General features: G+C 49.3%; 1 protein-coding gene across 1 annotated transcript in view; it reads right to left on the reverse strand.

Annotated features, from left to right (window-relative positions):
• The window catches only part of SDK2 (sidekick cell adhesion molecule 2), a 311,805-nt gene that overhangs the window by 131,783 nt on the left and 164,149 nt on the right, over positions 1-15,873 (reverse strand). Inside the window, exon 3 of the mRNA XM_025361915.1 lies at positions 10,193-10,299. Coding sequence (XP_025217700.1) covers positions 10,193-10,299 — 107 coding nt within the window. The remainder of the gene's footprint in view (positions 1-10,192; positions 10,300-15,873) is intronic.

The following is a 15,873-nucleotide window of genomic DNA, read 5'->3' on the forward strand; positions in this document are numbered from 1 at the left end:
ATGCATGTATGTTTATATGGTGGGATGGATGGTTGTATGTAGCTATGTTTGTATGTACATGTTTGTATGATGGGATGGATGGTTGTATGTTTATATGTATGCATGTATTATTGGTGGGATGGTTACATGCATGCATGCACATGCTGTGGGATAATGGTTGCATGTTTCTGTGTATGCATGCATGTTTGTATGATGTGATAGATGATTGCTTATGTGCATATTTACATGAATGTGTGCATGTATGGTGGGATGGATGGTTTATACATGATTGCATGCATGCATGTTTGGTGGGATGTATGGTTGTGTGTATGTTTACATATATGTGTACATGTATAGTGGGATGGTTGTATGTATGTACAAGTGTCTATGGTGGGAGAGATGGTTGTATGTGCATTTACATGTATGTATGTTTGTATGGTGGGATGCATGGTTGTGTGTTTATGTGCAGGTGTGCATATGCAGTGGAATGTATGTATGTATGTACATATGTTTTATGGTGGAATAGATGGTTGTATGCATGTATGTTTACATGTATGAATATATTTATGGTGGGATGTCCATATATGGATGCATTTGGTGGGATGGTTTATATATATGCATGTTTACACATATGCATGCATGCTTACATGTATGGATGCATGTGTGGTGGGATGGTTTTATATGTTTGTATGCATGCATGTTTGGTGAGATGGGTGGTTGTGTGTATGCATGTTTACATATATATGCCTATATTGTGGGACAAATGTATGTACATGTTTGCAGGCCTGCATGTATGTATGTGTGGTGGAAGGATGGTTGTATGTATGCATGTACATAAGTTTGTATGGTGAGGTGGATGGAAGCAGGCAGGGCACAGCTGGCCTTGGTCCAGGTTCTGCAGTTGCCCCTTTCCTCCACTTCTCCACTCCAACATCTTCCCACCTCACTGTGGTTCTCAGGCCCCAAGGCCCCCACAGTCTTTCCATTGTAGTTTGTCCAATGTGCTTCTTGGATCTGCCCAGGGAGCTCCTTGTTGAGCAGGCCATGGGTGAATGTATCCATACATACATACGTGTGTGTGTATGCCCCACCCACACAGCCATGTATGCACTGAACCACAGCAGCAAGAGGCTGCTAAGAGGGGGTCTGTTCAGCCAGACAGTGCAGGAGTGCAGGCTAGAGGCAAGAAGGGAGGGTGGAGACAATGATGGTGATGACGGAGGCTGAGGCCCCAGGATCCCCTGGGAAAACTCATTCACACTAAGGCAAAAACAGTTAAGGGCTTGCCACACTGACTCCCCGAGGTACCTGCTTGCTAATGTGCCGTGTTATGCCCTGCAGGGCTGATCCAACATTCTCAAGAAATTCCCCCAAGAGCAAAGAAGTGCAGCAGGCCTGGGGCACAGTAGAAGGTGCTAAACGTTATTCTGATGTCTTTGTCATATCTTAAAAGGCCTTGTAAAGTGTGCATTCCACTTCAGAATATATTTCCTGCTTTCATGTGTTTATTTTAAAAACATTTTAAAATCATGAAATATGTCATGCATACAAAAGAGCAAATATAATTATATGTATAGTTTAAAGAAGAATAAAATAAACACTCCTACACCTGCCTCCCAGCTGAAGGCCTAGAACACTAACAATACCTTTCCCCTGCCCCGGATCTCCTCCACTCCCCCGCACCAGGTGATTTTTCTCCTGAATATTGAGGCCATGCGGCTTTGCTTTCCTTTCACGTTTCCTTTCCTAGAGCAACCTTAAACAATTTGTGGTCAGTGTAGTCTGTTTTTAAACATTTTACACCTGGGATTATTCTGTATATAGTCTTCTGTGATTTGCATTTTTGTGCAACGTTTTTTCTGGAGGGGCTCCATCCTGGTCCTTGCCCTTCATTGAGTCATTTTCATGGCTGGATGGAATTCCATGGATCACACTTGGTTTGCTTTTGGTGCTTTGCTTGTCCTGCCAAAAGCAGTCTCACAAAGGCTAAGAGAATCTCTAAGCTCTGCGCCTAGAAATGGAATTGTGGGTTGTGGCGTTATACACACATTCATTTTACTAACAACGTTTGCATAAACTCCAATTGGTATCAATTTACCAACTTGACACCAGCAGCCATGTGAGTTTCCACCAACACTTGGTGTTGTTAGACTCTGGTTTCTGCCAACCTGGTGGGCACGGAATGGTACTTTGTTGTGGTTTCATGTGTTGTTTATCATGGAAACAAAGCTGCTCACTTCAGATCACTTCATGCCTCTGCTCCCAGTCACCCATGACTTCTCTCTCATTCTGAGTAGCATCGTGATATGGTTTGGATTTGTGTCCCCACCCAAATCTCACCTTGAATTGTAATAATCCCCATGTGTCAAGGGTAGGACCAGGCAGAGATAATTGGACCATGGGAGTGGTTCCCCCATACCATTCTCGTGATAGTGAGTTCTCACAAGATCTGATGATGAGTGGAAATTCCCCTGCACAAGCCCTCTTGCCTGCCGCTATGTAAGACGTGACGTTGCTCCTCATTCACCATGATGGCGAGGCCTCTCTAGACATATGGAACTGTGAGTCAATTAAACCTCTTTCCTTATAAATTACCTAGTCTTGGGCATGTCTTTATTAGCAGCTTGAGAACAGACTAATACACATCCAAAGCACTGACCACAGCTCAGAATGCTGGGATCTGTCCCCAAGGTGTCACCTTCCAGCCTTACTGTCTTCCACTTTCTGCTTCCCCACTCCACTTCAACTACCTGGCCTCAGACATCCACATCTGCCTCAGGGCCTTTGCACCTGCTGTTCTGACCTGGAATGATCTCCTCCTCTGTCTGCATGGTTCACCCCCCACAACCTTCCTTTGAGACTCTATTCCATGTCACCCTCTCCCAATGGCCATCCTCCACCATCATATCAAATAAGACCCATGTCCCATCCTCCAAACCTCTCGCCCATCTTCATCTCTCCTTAGAACACTTTAGTTTTTGTCATGGACCTTATCTATAACCTATATATTATATATTCACCTTGTAACTTTTGTTTCTTTTGCTACTTTCTTCGAGAGAAGAGAGGTGTGTCTTGGGTTTGTCTCTCATTATGTCCCCACTGCCTGGAACAGTGCTTGGCATATGGGGGTGTGCAGCAATGATAACTGTCTCCTGGGTGATTTGAATACTCAGGTAACATGAGTGCTCCAGAAAGACATAATGATGTTATCAGGAACTGTCACCTGGCCCCTAAGCATCCTGCATTCAATACCCACACTTCAGATTGAAAATGAAGAGAAACAGGCATACGGGTGGCATTTTAGGATTACCCCTAGCCCACGTGACAGCAGGCTTGTTCCCCTCCAATTGTCTTTTGCAGGGTGGCTGCCAAGCCGCCTGGTAGGAAGGAAGCTGGCCAGCCTCCCAGGATGGGGCAGGCGCTCTGCCCTGCTGTGGGTGGGTGCGTGCGTGGGTTTGGTGCTGGAGTGGATGGTTTCAAGTCTGAGCCCCACAGATGAGGGCTGGGGAAAGGGATCAGGAGGTCTCACCCAGGTGAGAAGAGCACGGAGATGCCCTCAGGACCTGGATGTGGTGAAACGCTGGCTCAAGGGCCTCTGTCGCCTCTGGAAGGCTCTCCCAACCCTCTCAACCATTCATCCCACATGCTGAATGCCGGAAATTTATGGTGACTTAAAAAATACAAAGAAGAGACTCCGGGTGGGGACAGGAAGGGGCTGGGGAGGCGGGAAGATGTTTTATTGACTTCCCCTTAATTGCTGTAATTAAAAACATGTAAAGAATCCTTTTTTAACGACTTTGCCATTATCATTAGTTGTTAGCACAGCTGCCTTATTAATTTCTCATTAGAACCCAATTCACAGTCCTCTTTGGGAAGGGGGCTGGGTGCCAGGGGTCGGCCAGCCTGGCTCCATGATCTGGCTCTGTGATCGGAGAACTGGCTGCTTAGGGCCCCAGGAGAAGTCCTTGTCACCCCAGGAGGCACGAACAGCCAAGGAGGGAGGGGCCTTTGGGAGAATTGACCATACCCCGCCCCCTCTCAGAACTGTGTGCCATCTGCGTGTATGTAAGGAGACAGACGGATAGGCAGACAGGCAGCTGCAGCAGGCCTGAAGCACAGAATCCTGGGAGGGCCTCAGGACCGGGGTAGGGAGAGGGGACTAAAGTGCTGAGGGTGAAAGATTTAAGGAGGCACCCACTCTTGGGGTCATGCAAGTATGGGGTGAGCACTTGAGAATGAGCACCTCCTTAAATTGGGCACCCTCAGGACCTGGTTTGCCCCAGCCTAGTCCAGCCCTGGAGAGCAGGGGTAGAGAGGGTGGCTAGGCGTGTATCTACTTAGGTAGACAGATTCAAGAAGGTTGTTTCTTCCAGGACACCTTTCCTAGCTGACTTAAAGTCTATTTCTCCCTGAGTGCCGTCCAGTCTGGGAACCCGTCGCAATGGTTTGTGTGCGTTGATTCGTTAATCCTTTCAACCACTCACGTAAGTAGGTACTCATAGTGGCATCCTTTTTTACACAATGAAAACCAACGGCACAGAGAAGTAACTTGCCTAAGGTCACTTGTGGGAGGTGAGTCGGGATTTAAACCCAGGGCTCACAGCTGGGGCCGTGGCTACACCCTGCCAGGCAGAAGAAGGTAGAGGGTGGAACTGCCAGCTGTAGAATGGGAACTGTGGGGTATTCTGCAACCTCTCTGAGCCCCAGTTTGCCCCTCTTTTGTTCCTCAAACGATTTGCCTTCTAACCTCTCAGATCTGTCTTGGGAGCCCACAGAAGAAAGACATTTACACAATGGCACAGCAGGATGGGTTGTTCTGGAAGCTCCGAGGAAGCCCCCTTAGGCTCTGCATCAGGATGGGGCAGCTCTGGGCTTCTTTGGGGGACAATTCTCTCCAGGTTGGGCCCCATGGGTCATGACCCTGAAGGTCACTTTAACCTTATTAACATCAGAACTGAAATGGATCTCATTTTACAGATAGGAAAACTGAGGCCCAGAGAGCGGAAGGGAGGTGCCCAAAGTTCCAAGCTCGTCAGTGCCTTGGTTGGGGCTAGAATCCACGCTTTCGGACCTCCATCCCCACGACATGCCGTTATTTCAGGCACAAGGGCCGTGCCCAGCACACAGAAGAACCCTGAAGCTCTGTGTAGGTACTTTGCATCTACTCACCCTGCCGAGAGCAAGGAAAACGATGTGACTGGTAAAGCCTACCCCACTCTACCCTCTGGTGTTAGACATTCACCCTAGGTGGGAGACCGCGTGCGTTTGCAGAGCCATTTGGACATGGATTATTACAGCCCAGGGCTGTCCCTGATTCTGTCTGAACTCTGACCCCAGCAGCTCACCCTCACCCTCCTCCCACACACCCAATTTTGATGTTTCTCTTCTTGTCCTCAAGCAGCTGAGTGGGGGGCTGTTTTGGAATCAACCAGTCATAGGTTCAAATCCAGGTTTTTCCCAACTGTGTGATGTAGACAAGGTGTGTCACCCGGCTGAGCCTCGGTTTCCTCATCTGCAACAGGGAGATGGGGACTTGTACTCTGCAGACTGGGACGGGAACCACTGTGCCCTTCCCAGCACAGTGACCCTCAGGACGAGCACTGTTGTGAGTGAGAATGGTTTTGCCAAGCGCTGTGTTTCCCTAGGCCCAGAATCCCAGGGAAGTGGGGCTGGGACAGAGGAGTCTTCAGCTTCTACAGCTGGAGAGGGCGGCCCCTCTGGGATGAGGGCAGCGTGTCCAGCAAGCAAGGGCATGCATGGGGGACATGTGCTTCTCTCCTTCCCGTCCTGGCTGTGTGAAACCTTCCTCAGCTTGTCAGGAACTGCGTTCCTCTCAAGGGCCAGAAGGACTTTCTAGGGCTTCTATAACTTCCTGGCTTTAGGGCCCAAAGGGCTGTGGACTGTGGTTCCCACTTTACAACATTATGGAGGAAACAGCTTCACACCTGCAAAGCCGTGTGCAGTAGCAGGGGCAGCTTCCCAACACTGGTTTCAGGGAGCTGCAGCTGGTGGACAGCGGGAGGTTAACCTGTGTCTCTCCCTCTGCTCCCCCTTCAGCCACTCCAAGGTGTCCCATTCCTGTGCCAGGAGCCTTACCCACATGTGCACAGCTTGGCAGCACAGCATGGCCCTGGTGGAATTCAGTGACATCCACGGTCTTAACTGTGTCTGGGGGCACCTGGAGCTCTGGGGCCTTGAGGGGGCTGCCGGAACAGGGCAGGAATCCCACTGAGGTAGTGGAGGGGGCAGGGCCTGGCTGGCAGGATGGCACCGGGGAAGGCGCCAGCCTGCTGCATTTTGCTGGGACAGCATTTGCTGAAGGCTATTCTGCTCTGTGGCTGTTTCTCTACTTCCTTAAAGTGATAATATAGATTATTAACTGCAGCAGTCGCTCCCACTGACGCAGGGTGCACTGTGTGGGAGCTGGCTAGGCGCTTTGGCACATATGAGCTCAATAAATCCTTCCAATGAGCCTAGGAGGTTGATATTAGTAATACATTTTATGAATGAAGAACCTGAGCTGGGGTGAAGCTCAGAGAGGTCCAGTCACTTCCCTGGGGTCACATAGCAATCCAGGACAGAGCAAGGATGTGAATGTGGTCTGTCTGACTCCAAAGTCCACCCTTTTTATTTATTTTATTTTATTTATTTATTTTTGAGATGGAGTGTCATTCTGTTACTCAGGCTGGAGTGCAGTGGTACAATCTCAGTTCACTGCAACCTCTGCCTCCCAGGTTCAAGCAATTCTCCTGCCTCAGCCTCCTAAGTAACTGGGACTACAGGCACATGCCAGCATACCCAGCTAATTTTTTGTTTTTTTGTTTTTGTTTTTTGGTATTTTTAGTAGAGATGGGGTTTCACCATGTTAGCCAGGATGGTCTCAATCTCCTGACCTTGTGATTTGCCTGCCTCGGCCTCCCAAAGTCCTAGGATTACACGCGTGAGCCACTGTGCCTGGCCTTATTTTTATTTTTTATTTTTGAAATGGCGTCTCACTCTTTCACCCAGGCTGGAGTGCAGTGGTGTGATCTTGGCTCACGGCAACCTCTCCCTTCTGGGTTCATGCGATTCTCCCGCTTCAGCCTCCTGAGTAGCTGGGATTACAGGCGCACGCCACCATGCCCGGCTAATTTTTGTATTCTTAGTAGAGACGGGGTTTCACCATTTTGGCCAGGCTAGTCTCGAACTCCTGACCTTGTGATTCGCCTGCCTTGGCCTCCCAAAGTGCCAGGATTACAGGCGTGAGCCACCGCACCTGGCCAGTCCACTCTTTTTATTAAGCCAAACTGCCTGTCATGGTGATAAGCCTCCAGCCTGCCAACACTGTAAGGCACTACCTGCAAAGCCCTTTCCCTGTTGCCCTGGAGCTCAGCAACTCCCTGGATCTCAGAAGCTCCCTCTTGAGTGAGGTCCCCATATGTCACTGCCACTGAGGGTCATCACTGCCAGCATCACCCAGTGTGGTCCAGGGCCCTTTGAACCTGCAGTGTGGGGAAGGGGAAGCTAAGGTACCCCCATCCCCAGGGTGTGTGCCTGGGCAGAAGTGTCAGGCAGGTGTCAGGGTGTTAGGCAGTACAAGTCCCCTTCCATCTGCTTCTCATGGCCTGGAAGTGCCCAGAGGGCAGGGCCCAGGTCTGTCTAAGCCCTTCTCTGCAGCACTCACGAAATGCCAGGACCTTTGCCCGTGATCCGTGCTCCCTGCTTGCTCGCCCTGCAGATGGGCCTGGTCACACCCCTCCCCCAGTGTGAAGGCAGAAGGACACCTGTGGGTCCGGGGGAAGGGACCACACATGTGTCTGGCCTGGTGTGGAGGGAGTTCCCCCCACACTGGGTTTGTGCGTATGTGGGAAGGAGTTTGCATAAGGAGGGGGGTCAAGGAGCTGAGTCTGGGCTCAGGGATTCCTACCACAGCCAAGGAAAGAAGCATTTCAGCCACAGAAACCCTGACCTCCCTTCCTTTCTCTCTTTGATTGGCAGAGCCAACCCCGGGGAGGCTGTGTCATTTCATCTCAGGGGCTCTCAACTCCAGAACGTTTCTACTGTCTCCTATGAGCCAAGGGCTTGGAATTTACCACCTACCCCCAGCCCACGGCCTGGACTAAATGGCATCCTGGATGGCATCTGCAACTGTGCATGCACGCATACACACAGGTTCTGGCCCACACACAGGTAAACAAAGAGACAGGTTACTCCAGACACGCATATCTGCACAGATAACCAATACGTGTACGTGCACACACTTGCACATACTCGAATGCACACACATGGATACATGCAATTCAAGGGCACACATTTGCACCCACTCACACTCATGCTTACAACACACATGTTCTCTCAAATACACAGGTGAGAGGCAGACTGGCAACAGAAACATATACCCAAGCACCCATGCATGCATGCAAACACACACACACACAAATATCCTTGTGCACACACCTGCACATATACACACTCATTCTTTCTCAGACACATGTGAACAAAAAGGCCAACCAACCCGGACACAGACATTTGCACAATAGCCATGCACACACATTGGCACACACTCATGCACACACACATGCAGTCTCTGGAGCCTCAGCCACAGCTTCTCCCTGCCCCCTGGACTCTCAGCACTGACTAAGCGAAGCTCCCAGAGAGCCCTCCAGCCGGCTGACAGCTGCCTGAGATCCGTCACTTTAATTCAGGGCTTTTTCTGCTCCTTGGAGTAAGCTGAGTTGCCGTTGGTGCTGATTTATGGGGACAATCCATCCTCCACTTTTGATTACGGTTGTTTTCCGTAATTATCATAAACACTCTTTGCCTCACTTGAGATTTTCTTTTAGATTTCTCTCCTGCACTTCTCTTTAAGTAGCAAGCTCTCTCCTATGCTAATTTAGAAGCATGCCCCCATGTGCTCCAGATGAGAGGGTGCCTTAAAAAAAATTCAGGCCTCTCTAAGGATTGCCACCCTCTCATGTCCCACAGTACCACTTCTCCTCCTAGGAAAACCCAGAATGAAACAGCCCATAATGAGCCTCATTTCTAGAAGACAGCAGATATTTGAGGAAGCGGGGACAGGGCTGGGAAGGGGACACTGGGTCCTGGGGGAAGAGTGTTGGTTGGTGCCCTAGGACCCTGGACCCTGAGATGCCCTGGGGTTCTTCTGAAGCTGTCTTCCCTTCCTCATCGGAGGGAGATCCTCTAGAATTGGCGGCACTGGGGAGAAGGCCATTATGCACAAAGGCTTGGTGAGGGCCTCCTACTTCACTCTCTGCCCCCCAGCCTTTCTATGAACCCTGATTCATTCCTCACTCTCCCCTTCCTCTTGGAGTTTCAGCACTCACCATGAGGCACCTCCCAGCACCCCTGGAAGATCACAGGGACCTCCAGGCTGCTGTCGCGCCAGGATTGAGCAAGTTGGAGGATGGAAAATAAAAGTCATACTGGGCATGGTGGCTCACACCTGTAATCCCAGCACTTTGGGAGGCTGAGGTGGGCAGATCACTTGAGGTCAGGAGTTGGAGACCAGCCTGGCCAACATGGTGAAATCCTATCTCTACCAAAAATACAAAAAATTAGCTGGCTGTGGTGGCACATGCCTGTAATCCCAGCTACTTGGGAGGCTGAAGCAGGAGAATCGCTTGAACCTGGAAGCGGAGGTTGCAGTGAGCCAAGATTGCACCACTGCACTCCAGTCTGGATGACAGAGCGAGACTCCATCTCCAAACAAAAACAAAAACAAAATAAAAGTCATGGAGGCCCTGGGAAGTCTGCTGAGAAGAGGGTTGTAGCTGGAGAGGCTCAGAGTGGCCATTCTGAAGATGCCCCTTCCCAGGTGTGAGGTGGACGACAGAGAAGACACTTGAAGCAGGTGCAAGGCCCTTTTTTGAAACACAAATCAGCTGGTACCATTTAAAGGACACAGACGCAGCCACCCTTGTCTAAAATGAATGAAAAGCACCAGGGAGCTCTTGGCTCTCAGGACATGTTGTGGGGTCACCAGGGTCAGCAGATTTGCATGATACTTACAGTTGCATGACCTTGGAGAGGGCCTGCTACCTCTCTGGGCCTTGGTTCTACCAACCATAAAATGAGGTCGCTGGCTAGAAGGGACAATGTGGGCACTCTGGGTATAGATGGCCATGATGGGATCTGGCTCTGCCCAGGATGTGGCTAGTGGGTGCCACCCTGGCAGCATAGTTCCCCCCTGCCCCCGGGTCCCCATTGTACTCACAGGCCACCTGGACCTCGGTTTGCCGCTGCAGCAGGGCGCCCATTCGGTTCCGCACGATGCAACGGTAGAAGCCAGCGTGGGTGCGGTCCAGGCTGGTGATCATGTATCTACGGACAGATGAGACAGCCAGTGAGCAAGTCAGGCAGCTGCAGGGGTACAGAGGTTAGACTGGGCTCAGAGGTCAGAGGTTGCCAGGTCACCCTCTTTTGGAATAAGAGTACCAGGGAACTCTTGACTCTCTGGCCATGTCATAGGATCACACAAAGGTCTTTATCAATAAATAGGAGCGTTCCTCCTAAAGCCAATGAGGCCTTTACTCAGTCGCCTGGGAATTAGCCTGCACTTCTCCAAGCACAGAAGGTGCTGCACCCAAATCCTTGACCCTGATCCTAGGGTTGTGTCAGCTCTATTGGAAGCAGCTTCTCTCCCTCACCTGTGACTCACATGACTGAGAAAGGTGGGGGTATTTTTTTTTTTTTTTTGTCCTTGCACAGGACTGTGCTATAAATATTAGTTGAAATGGATGGAGGTGACAGAGACAGGGAAATTTACATGTTTTCCCAAATGCTCAGTATCATTCCTTCCTTAAAATTACAGACAGCCCCTGATATGGTTTGGCTCTGTGTCCCCACCCAAATCTCATCTTGTAGCTCCCATAATTCCCAAGTGTTGTGGGAGGAACCCGGTGGGAGATAATTGAATCATGGGAGTGGGTCTTTCCATGTTGTTCTCGTGATAGTGAATAAGTCTCATGATCTGATGGTTTTATGAGGGGGAGCTTCCCCGCACAAGTCCTCTCTCTTTGCCTGCTGCCATCCATGTAAGATGTGACTTGCTCCTCCTTGCCTTCTGCCATGATTGTAAGGGCTCCCCAGCCACATGGAACTGTGAGTCCATTAAACTCTTTATTTTGTAAATTGCCCAGTCTCAGGTATGTCTTTATCAGCAGCATGAAAACGGACTAATAATATAGCTCCACTGCTGCTTTTGGGCTGGCAGGGTTGGGCAGAGCCTTCTGAACAAGACAGGCCAGTGTTCTGTGGGCTCTGGGGACAGGATGTGGGACTCCAGGCTGGCCCCTTGAAAGCCCGCTCCAGAAACACTTGTTACCCACAGAGCAGCAGACTCTGGCATTGGCGGGCAGGCAGTTGGGAGCAGATGTATGTGCACTCACCTGGCTGAGAGGCAAGGAGGAGGCAGGTCAGTGAGAGGAGCTTCTGACAGTGGGACAGGAGTGGATGGAGGGGACTGGGGACCAGGGGCTAGTTCCCCTGGTTCACCCTTGGTGGTCACCTTTACCATCCCTAGGCAATGGTCCCACAGGACCCTCAGAGGAAGAAGGGATGTCCTAGGATGTCTCTCCCCAATTCGTGGGTATTCTAGGGTTTGCCCAGCTGACCTGGTCGACAAGTTCCTTGACGCCTGCCTCTAGGGTATCTCTAGGTGTTCCAACCCTGGGATGCAGCAGCCTTATTCCCAGGAGATGCCAGTTTTGTTTTATTAATAGATGAGATCTGGCTAGGGCCTGTCATCATCATCATCTTCCCAAGAATGAAACAACCACCACCCCTTCCAGAGCACCATCTCTGCATCAGACACTGTATTAAGTACTTATCATACATTTCTTCATTTCACACAGCAGTTCCCAGCCTATTGAATATCATGAACCAGTAACACTTAAAAAAGTGAGACCAACATGAGATGGTGAACTTCTTGCTTTGCCAAAATTATTAAAACAAACCAACCACAAGGCAAACAAACAAATAATCAGGCAACAACAACAAAAACATTTAAAAAGGGATAATATTAAAAAGTGCCAGGAAGAGAAAAATCAACAGAAATGGTCAGCATTTAGTTTAAAAACGACATTTCTGAGATGACAAAAAACCCCTCATCTCAGCATAAAGTCATTTTAAAAACTTTTTTTCTCCTTTATATTAAAAAAAAAAACTTTTTAAAAAAAGAGATGGGGGTTTTCTATGTTTCTCAGGCTGATCTTGAATTCCTGGGCTCAAGTGAGCCTCCCCCCTTTGCCTCCCAAAGTGCTAGGATTACAGGCATGAGCTACCGCACCCAGCCAATTTTTAACAAATTTTTAAACTTAAATTTTACACAAAACCCACTACCCTAGCCTGACTTTTATGAGGGCAGTTGCAAACTGTCATCAGTCAGCATGTGAGAGCCTATGACTTAATCTCCACACTAACCCTAATAGCACCTTCCTTCTAGAGGTGGAGAAGTTGAGGCTCAGAAACATCTTGTCAGTAACCTGTAAGTTTCACACACTGTAAGAGGCAAAGTCCCACGGAGCCTTTCAGACTCCAAGCCTGGCTGTGAAGCTGAGGTCACATCCCAAGGGCCCCACCCTCCATCCTGGGTCTGTGCAGGCCTGACTCACAACTGGCCGCGTGCCAAGTTCACTCCGGCTCTGCAGCATTTTCCAGAACCTTCTGGCTGTCCAAGCCCCTTATCTCTGCCACCGGCTGCAGCTCTTATCTGTCTCTTGCTACTGTGCGCAGCGTGATGGCGGGGAGACAACAGTGCCCAAGCTCTGGCAAATCTCTCTTCCTCCTTTCACCTCATTTTCAAATCCACCCTCAGCCCTCTCTCCTGCTTGCTTCCCATCTCTCCTGAGGTGAGGGGAGGCCACTGTGGGGGAACCGTCTGGGTCTCTAAAGTGATGGGGTGACCCTAGAGGGGAGATGGAAGAAGAGATGGGCTGGAAAAGCTCTCTGCCTTTGGAAATGGAATCAGATGTTATTAAAAAGCACCAGAGAGAGGAAAAGAAACAGAAATGGCTGATAAACTCATGAAAAGATGCTTGACTTCCTTCATAGTGAAAGAAATTCAAATCAAGACGACAAGACCATGTTTGCCTAACAGATCGTCCAAGATTTTCAGGTGTGGTCAAACCCAGGGTTGGCAGGAGTGGGGAGGAGGGGAAGGTATACCCACAGGACTGTTGGTGGTACTGGAAATTGGCCCAGCCTTTGGGAAAACGTCTATGAAAATTAGAATATGCCAGCTCTTTGACTCACAGGTTGTGCTCCTGGGAGCTGGCCTTTTATTTATTTATTTCTATTTTTTTTGAGACAAAGTCTCACTCTTTTGCCCAGGCTGAAGTGCAGTGGCATGAGCTTGGCTCACTGCAGCCTCCACCCACCAGCTTCAAGCAATTCTCCTGCCTCAGCCTCCCTAGTAGCTGGGATTATAGGCACCTGCCACTACACCTGGCTAATTTTTGTATTTTTAGTAGAGATGGGGTTTTACCATGTTGGCCAGGCTGGTCTCGAACTCCTGACCTCAGGTGATCCACCCACCTCCGCCTCTCAAAGTGTTGGGATTACAGGCGTGAGCCACCACTCCCAGCCCAGGGAGCTGGCCTTTTAGATACACTAGCAACTATGTGACAAAAAAAATATGTGCAAGGATGTTCACTGTAGCATTTGCTTGCCATTGCAGAGACAAACAAACAAAAGCTGGAAGCAAACTAAATGTCCATCAAAATGGAATTGGATCAATAAATGATGCGGCAGCCACAGAATGAACACATGTATGAGAGGAGGTAGGAAGGTGTCCAAGACATACAGAGGATGGAAAGAAAGAGCTGGGGAGGAGGGGAAGGTTTGTGAATAAAAGCACGCGATAGCAAGATGCTAAACAATCTCATAGTTGACTGTTAGGGACAAGAATGATAATATATTCTTATCAGTTGCTGTTCATTATACAGGCTACCAAACCCTTAATGTTTGACATCATACACACTGGTCTAATAAAAATCCCTGCACTTTGGGAGGCGGAGATGGGCAGATCACTTGGAGTTCAAGACCAGCATGGCCAGCATGGCGAAACCCCGTTTCTACTAAATATACAAAAATTAGCCGGGTGTGGTGGTGAACGCCTGTAGTCCCAGCTATTTGGGATGTTGAGGCAGGAGAATCGCTTGAACCCAGGAGGCGGAGGTTGCACTGAGCTGAGATTGCACCACTGCACTCCAGCCTGGGCGACAACGACTCCATCTCAAAATAATAACAATAATAATAATTTAAGTTTGCTGCAAAAATGCAAGAGAAAGTATAGAAAAGTGTGACGACATGATGCTATTTGCTATAAGGCCATTTGGGTAAATTGAAATAGTATATATATATATATATATATATATATATATATTTCTGAGTATGTGTGTATACCAATACACAAGCACAAACACACACACTTATAACTACACAAACACACTGGGATAGGCATAAAATTTTTTCAAGATGGATACTCCAGAATGTGTTATCTCCCTTTTGGGAGAGTTATCTGGGATGAGGGGGGGGGGAATCTTCTATTTTTTGATTTTATGTCTTTCTATGCCATCAGACTTTTCTTTATCGTATGCATATATTGCTTTTATTTTAAAAATAAAATAAAAAGATGCACGTTGTGCACATAATTTAAGCATACATTATAAAAAAGGCGCCAGGGGCTCATTGGATCTGGATTTGTTTGCTGATGTCAGTGAAGCGTGGTGAAATTTAAACTTTAATAAAAGCCTATTTCTTTTTTATTTTATTATTTTTATTTTTTAGAGACAGGGTCTCATTTTGTCACCCAGGCTGCAGTGCAATGGCGAGATCCTAGCTCACTGTAACTTCAAACTCGTGGGCTTAAGCGATCCTACTGCCTCAGCCTTTCAAGTATCAAGGACTATGTCTATTTGCTTCAGCCAGGAATCCCCAGGTCCCAGTTACGGCCTAATTAGGGCCACAAGGAAGGCCCATGGGCTGCTGGCCCCTCCCCTCCCCCAGGCTGCTCTCTGTCCCCCTCTGCGGTTGAGGGCAGGTACTCCCTGCCCCAGCAGTGCGGGTGCAGCCTCTCTCCCACTCCTTCGCCTCCGTCTCTTTGGGCTGTCTCTTTAGTGCTCCCTGCCTGGGAGACCTATTTCTGGCTTGTAGGCAACATTATTTAAAGTAACAGTTCCGCCCACTGCCTTTCCTACCAGGGAAACCCACTTCACTCCACCCAAATTGCAGCTCTCCTCTCCCTGCCTCCCAGGCGGGTGGAAGAGGCATTTGGCCAGCTTCTCGGTTTGCGAGTCCAGCACACTGTAAGCATCTCCGATAATGACAGTAACAGCACTCATTATCCCCATCACGTTCCCTCCTGGGCCACCAAGACACACTCAGCCCGCAGCTCTGCCTGCCCCACTCACCCGTAGCTGCCAGCCCAGCAAGAAACTGGCTGAGTCCAGCCCCATCCAGGTCACCCCGGGGGCAGGGGATGGATGAAATGGCTCCTGGAGGAGCAGCAGGACCGGAGCTGAAGGGTCCACACCCGGTCCACTCAAGAGGAAGTGCAGCGTTGGAGAAAGCACCAGGACTTCCACATCAGGGGGACTTACACTTGACTTTCACTTCTGTTCTTTCTTAGATGTATGGCCCAGACAAGTTATGGGACCTTGCAAGCCTCAGTTTCCCTATCTGTAAAATGGGAATAATGATGGCCAACTTTGATGTGAGCATCCAGAGAGGCAGTGGATACAAATGCCTGCACAAATGCTTGCCAAGTGAGGGGGTAAATGTAAGAGCCATTGGCGGGGAGGCTCAGAGAGGAGGACTAAGAGGGTGAGGCAGGGTCTTCCCCCTAGTGTGGGGATCCTCTAGGGGCTTCAGCCAAGCACTAGGGGAGCATGGAGT

The sequence above is a fragment of the Theropithecus gelada genome, chromosome 16 (genome assembly GCF_003255815.1).
Source record: "Theropithecus gelada isolate Dixy chromosome 16, Tgel_1.0, whole genome shotgun sequence".
NCBI lineage: Eukaryota > Metazoa > Chordata > Mammalia > Primates > Cercopithecidae > Theropithecus > Theropithecus gelada.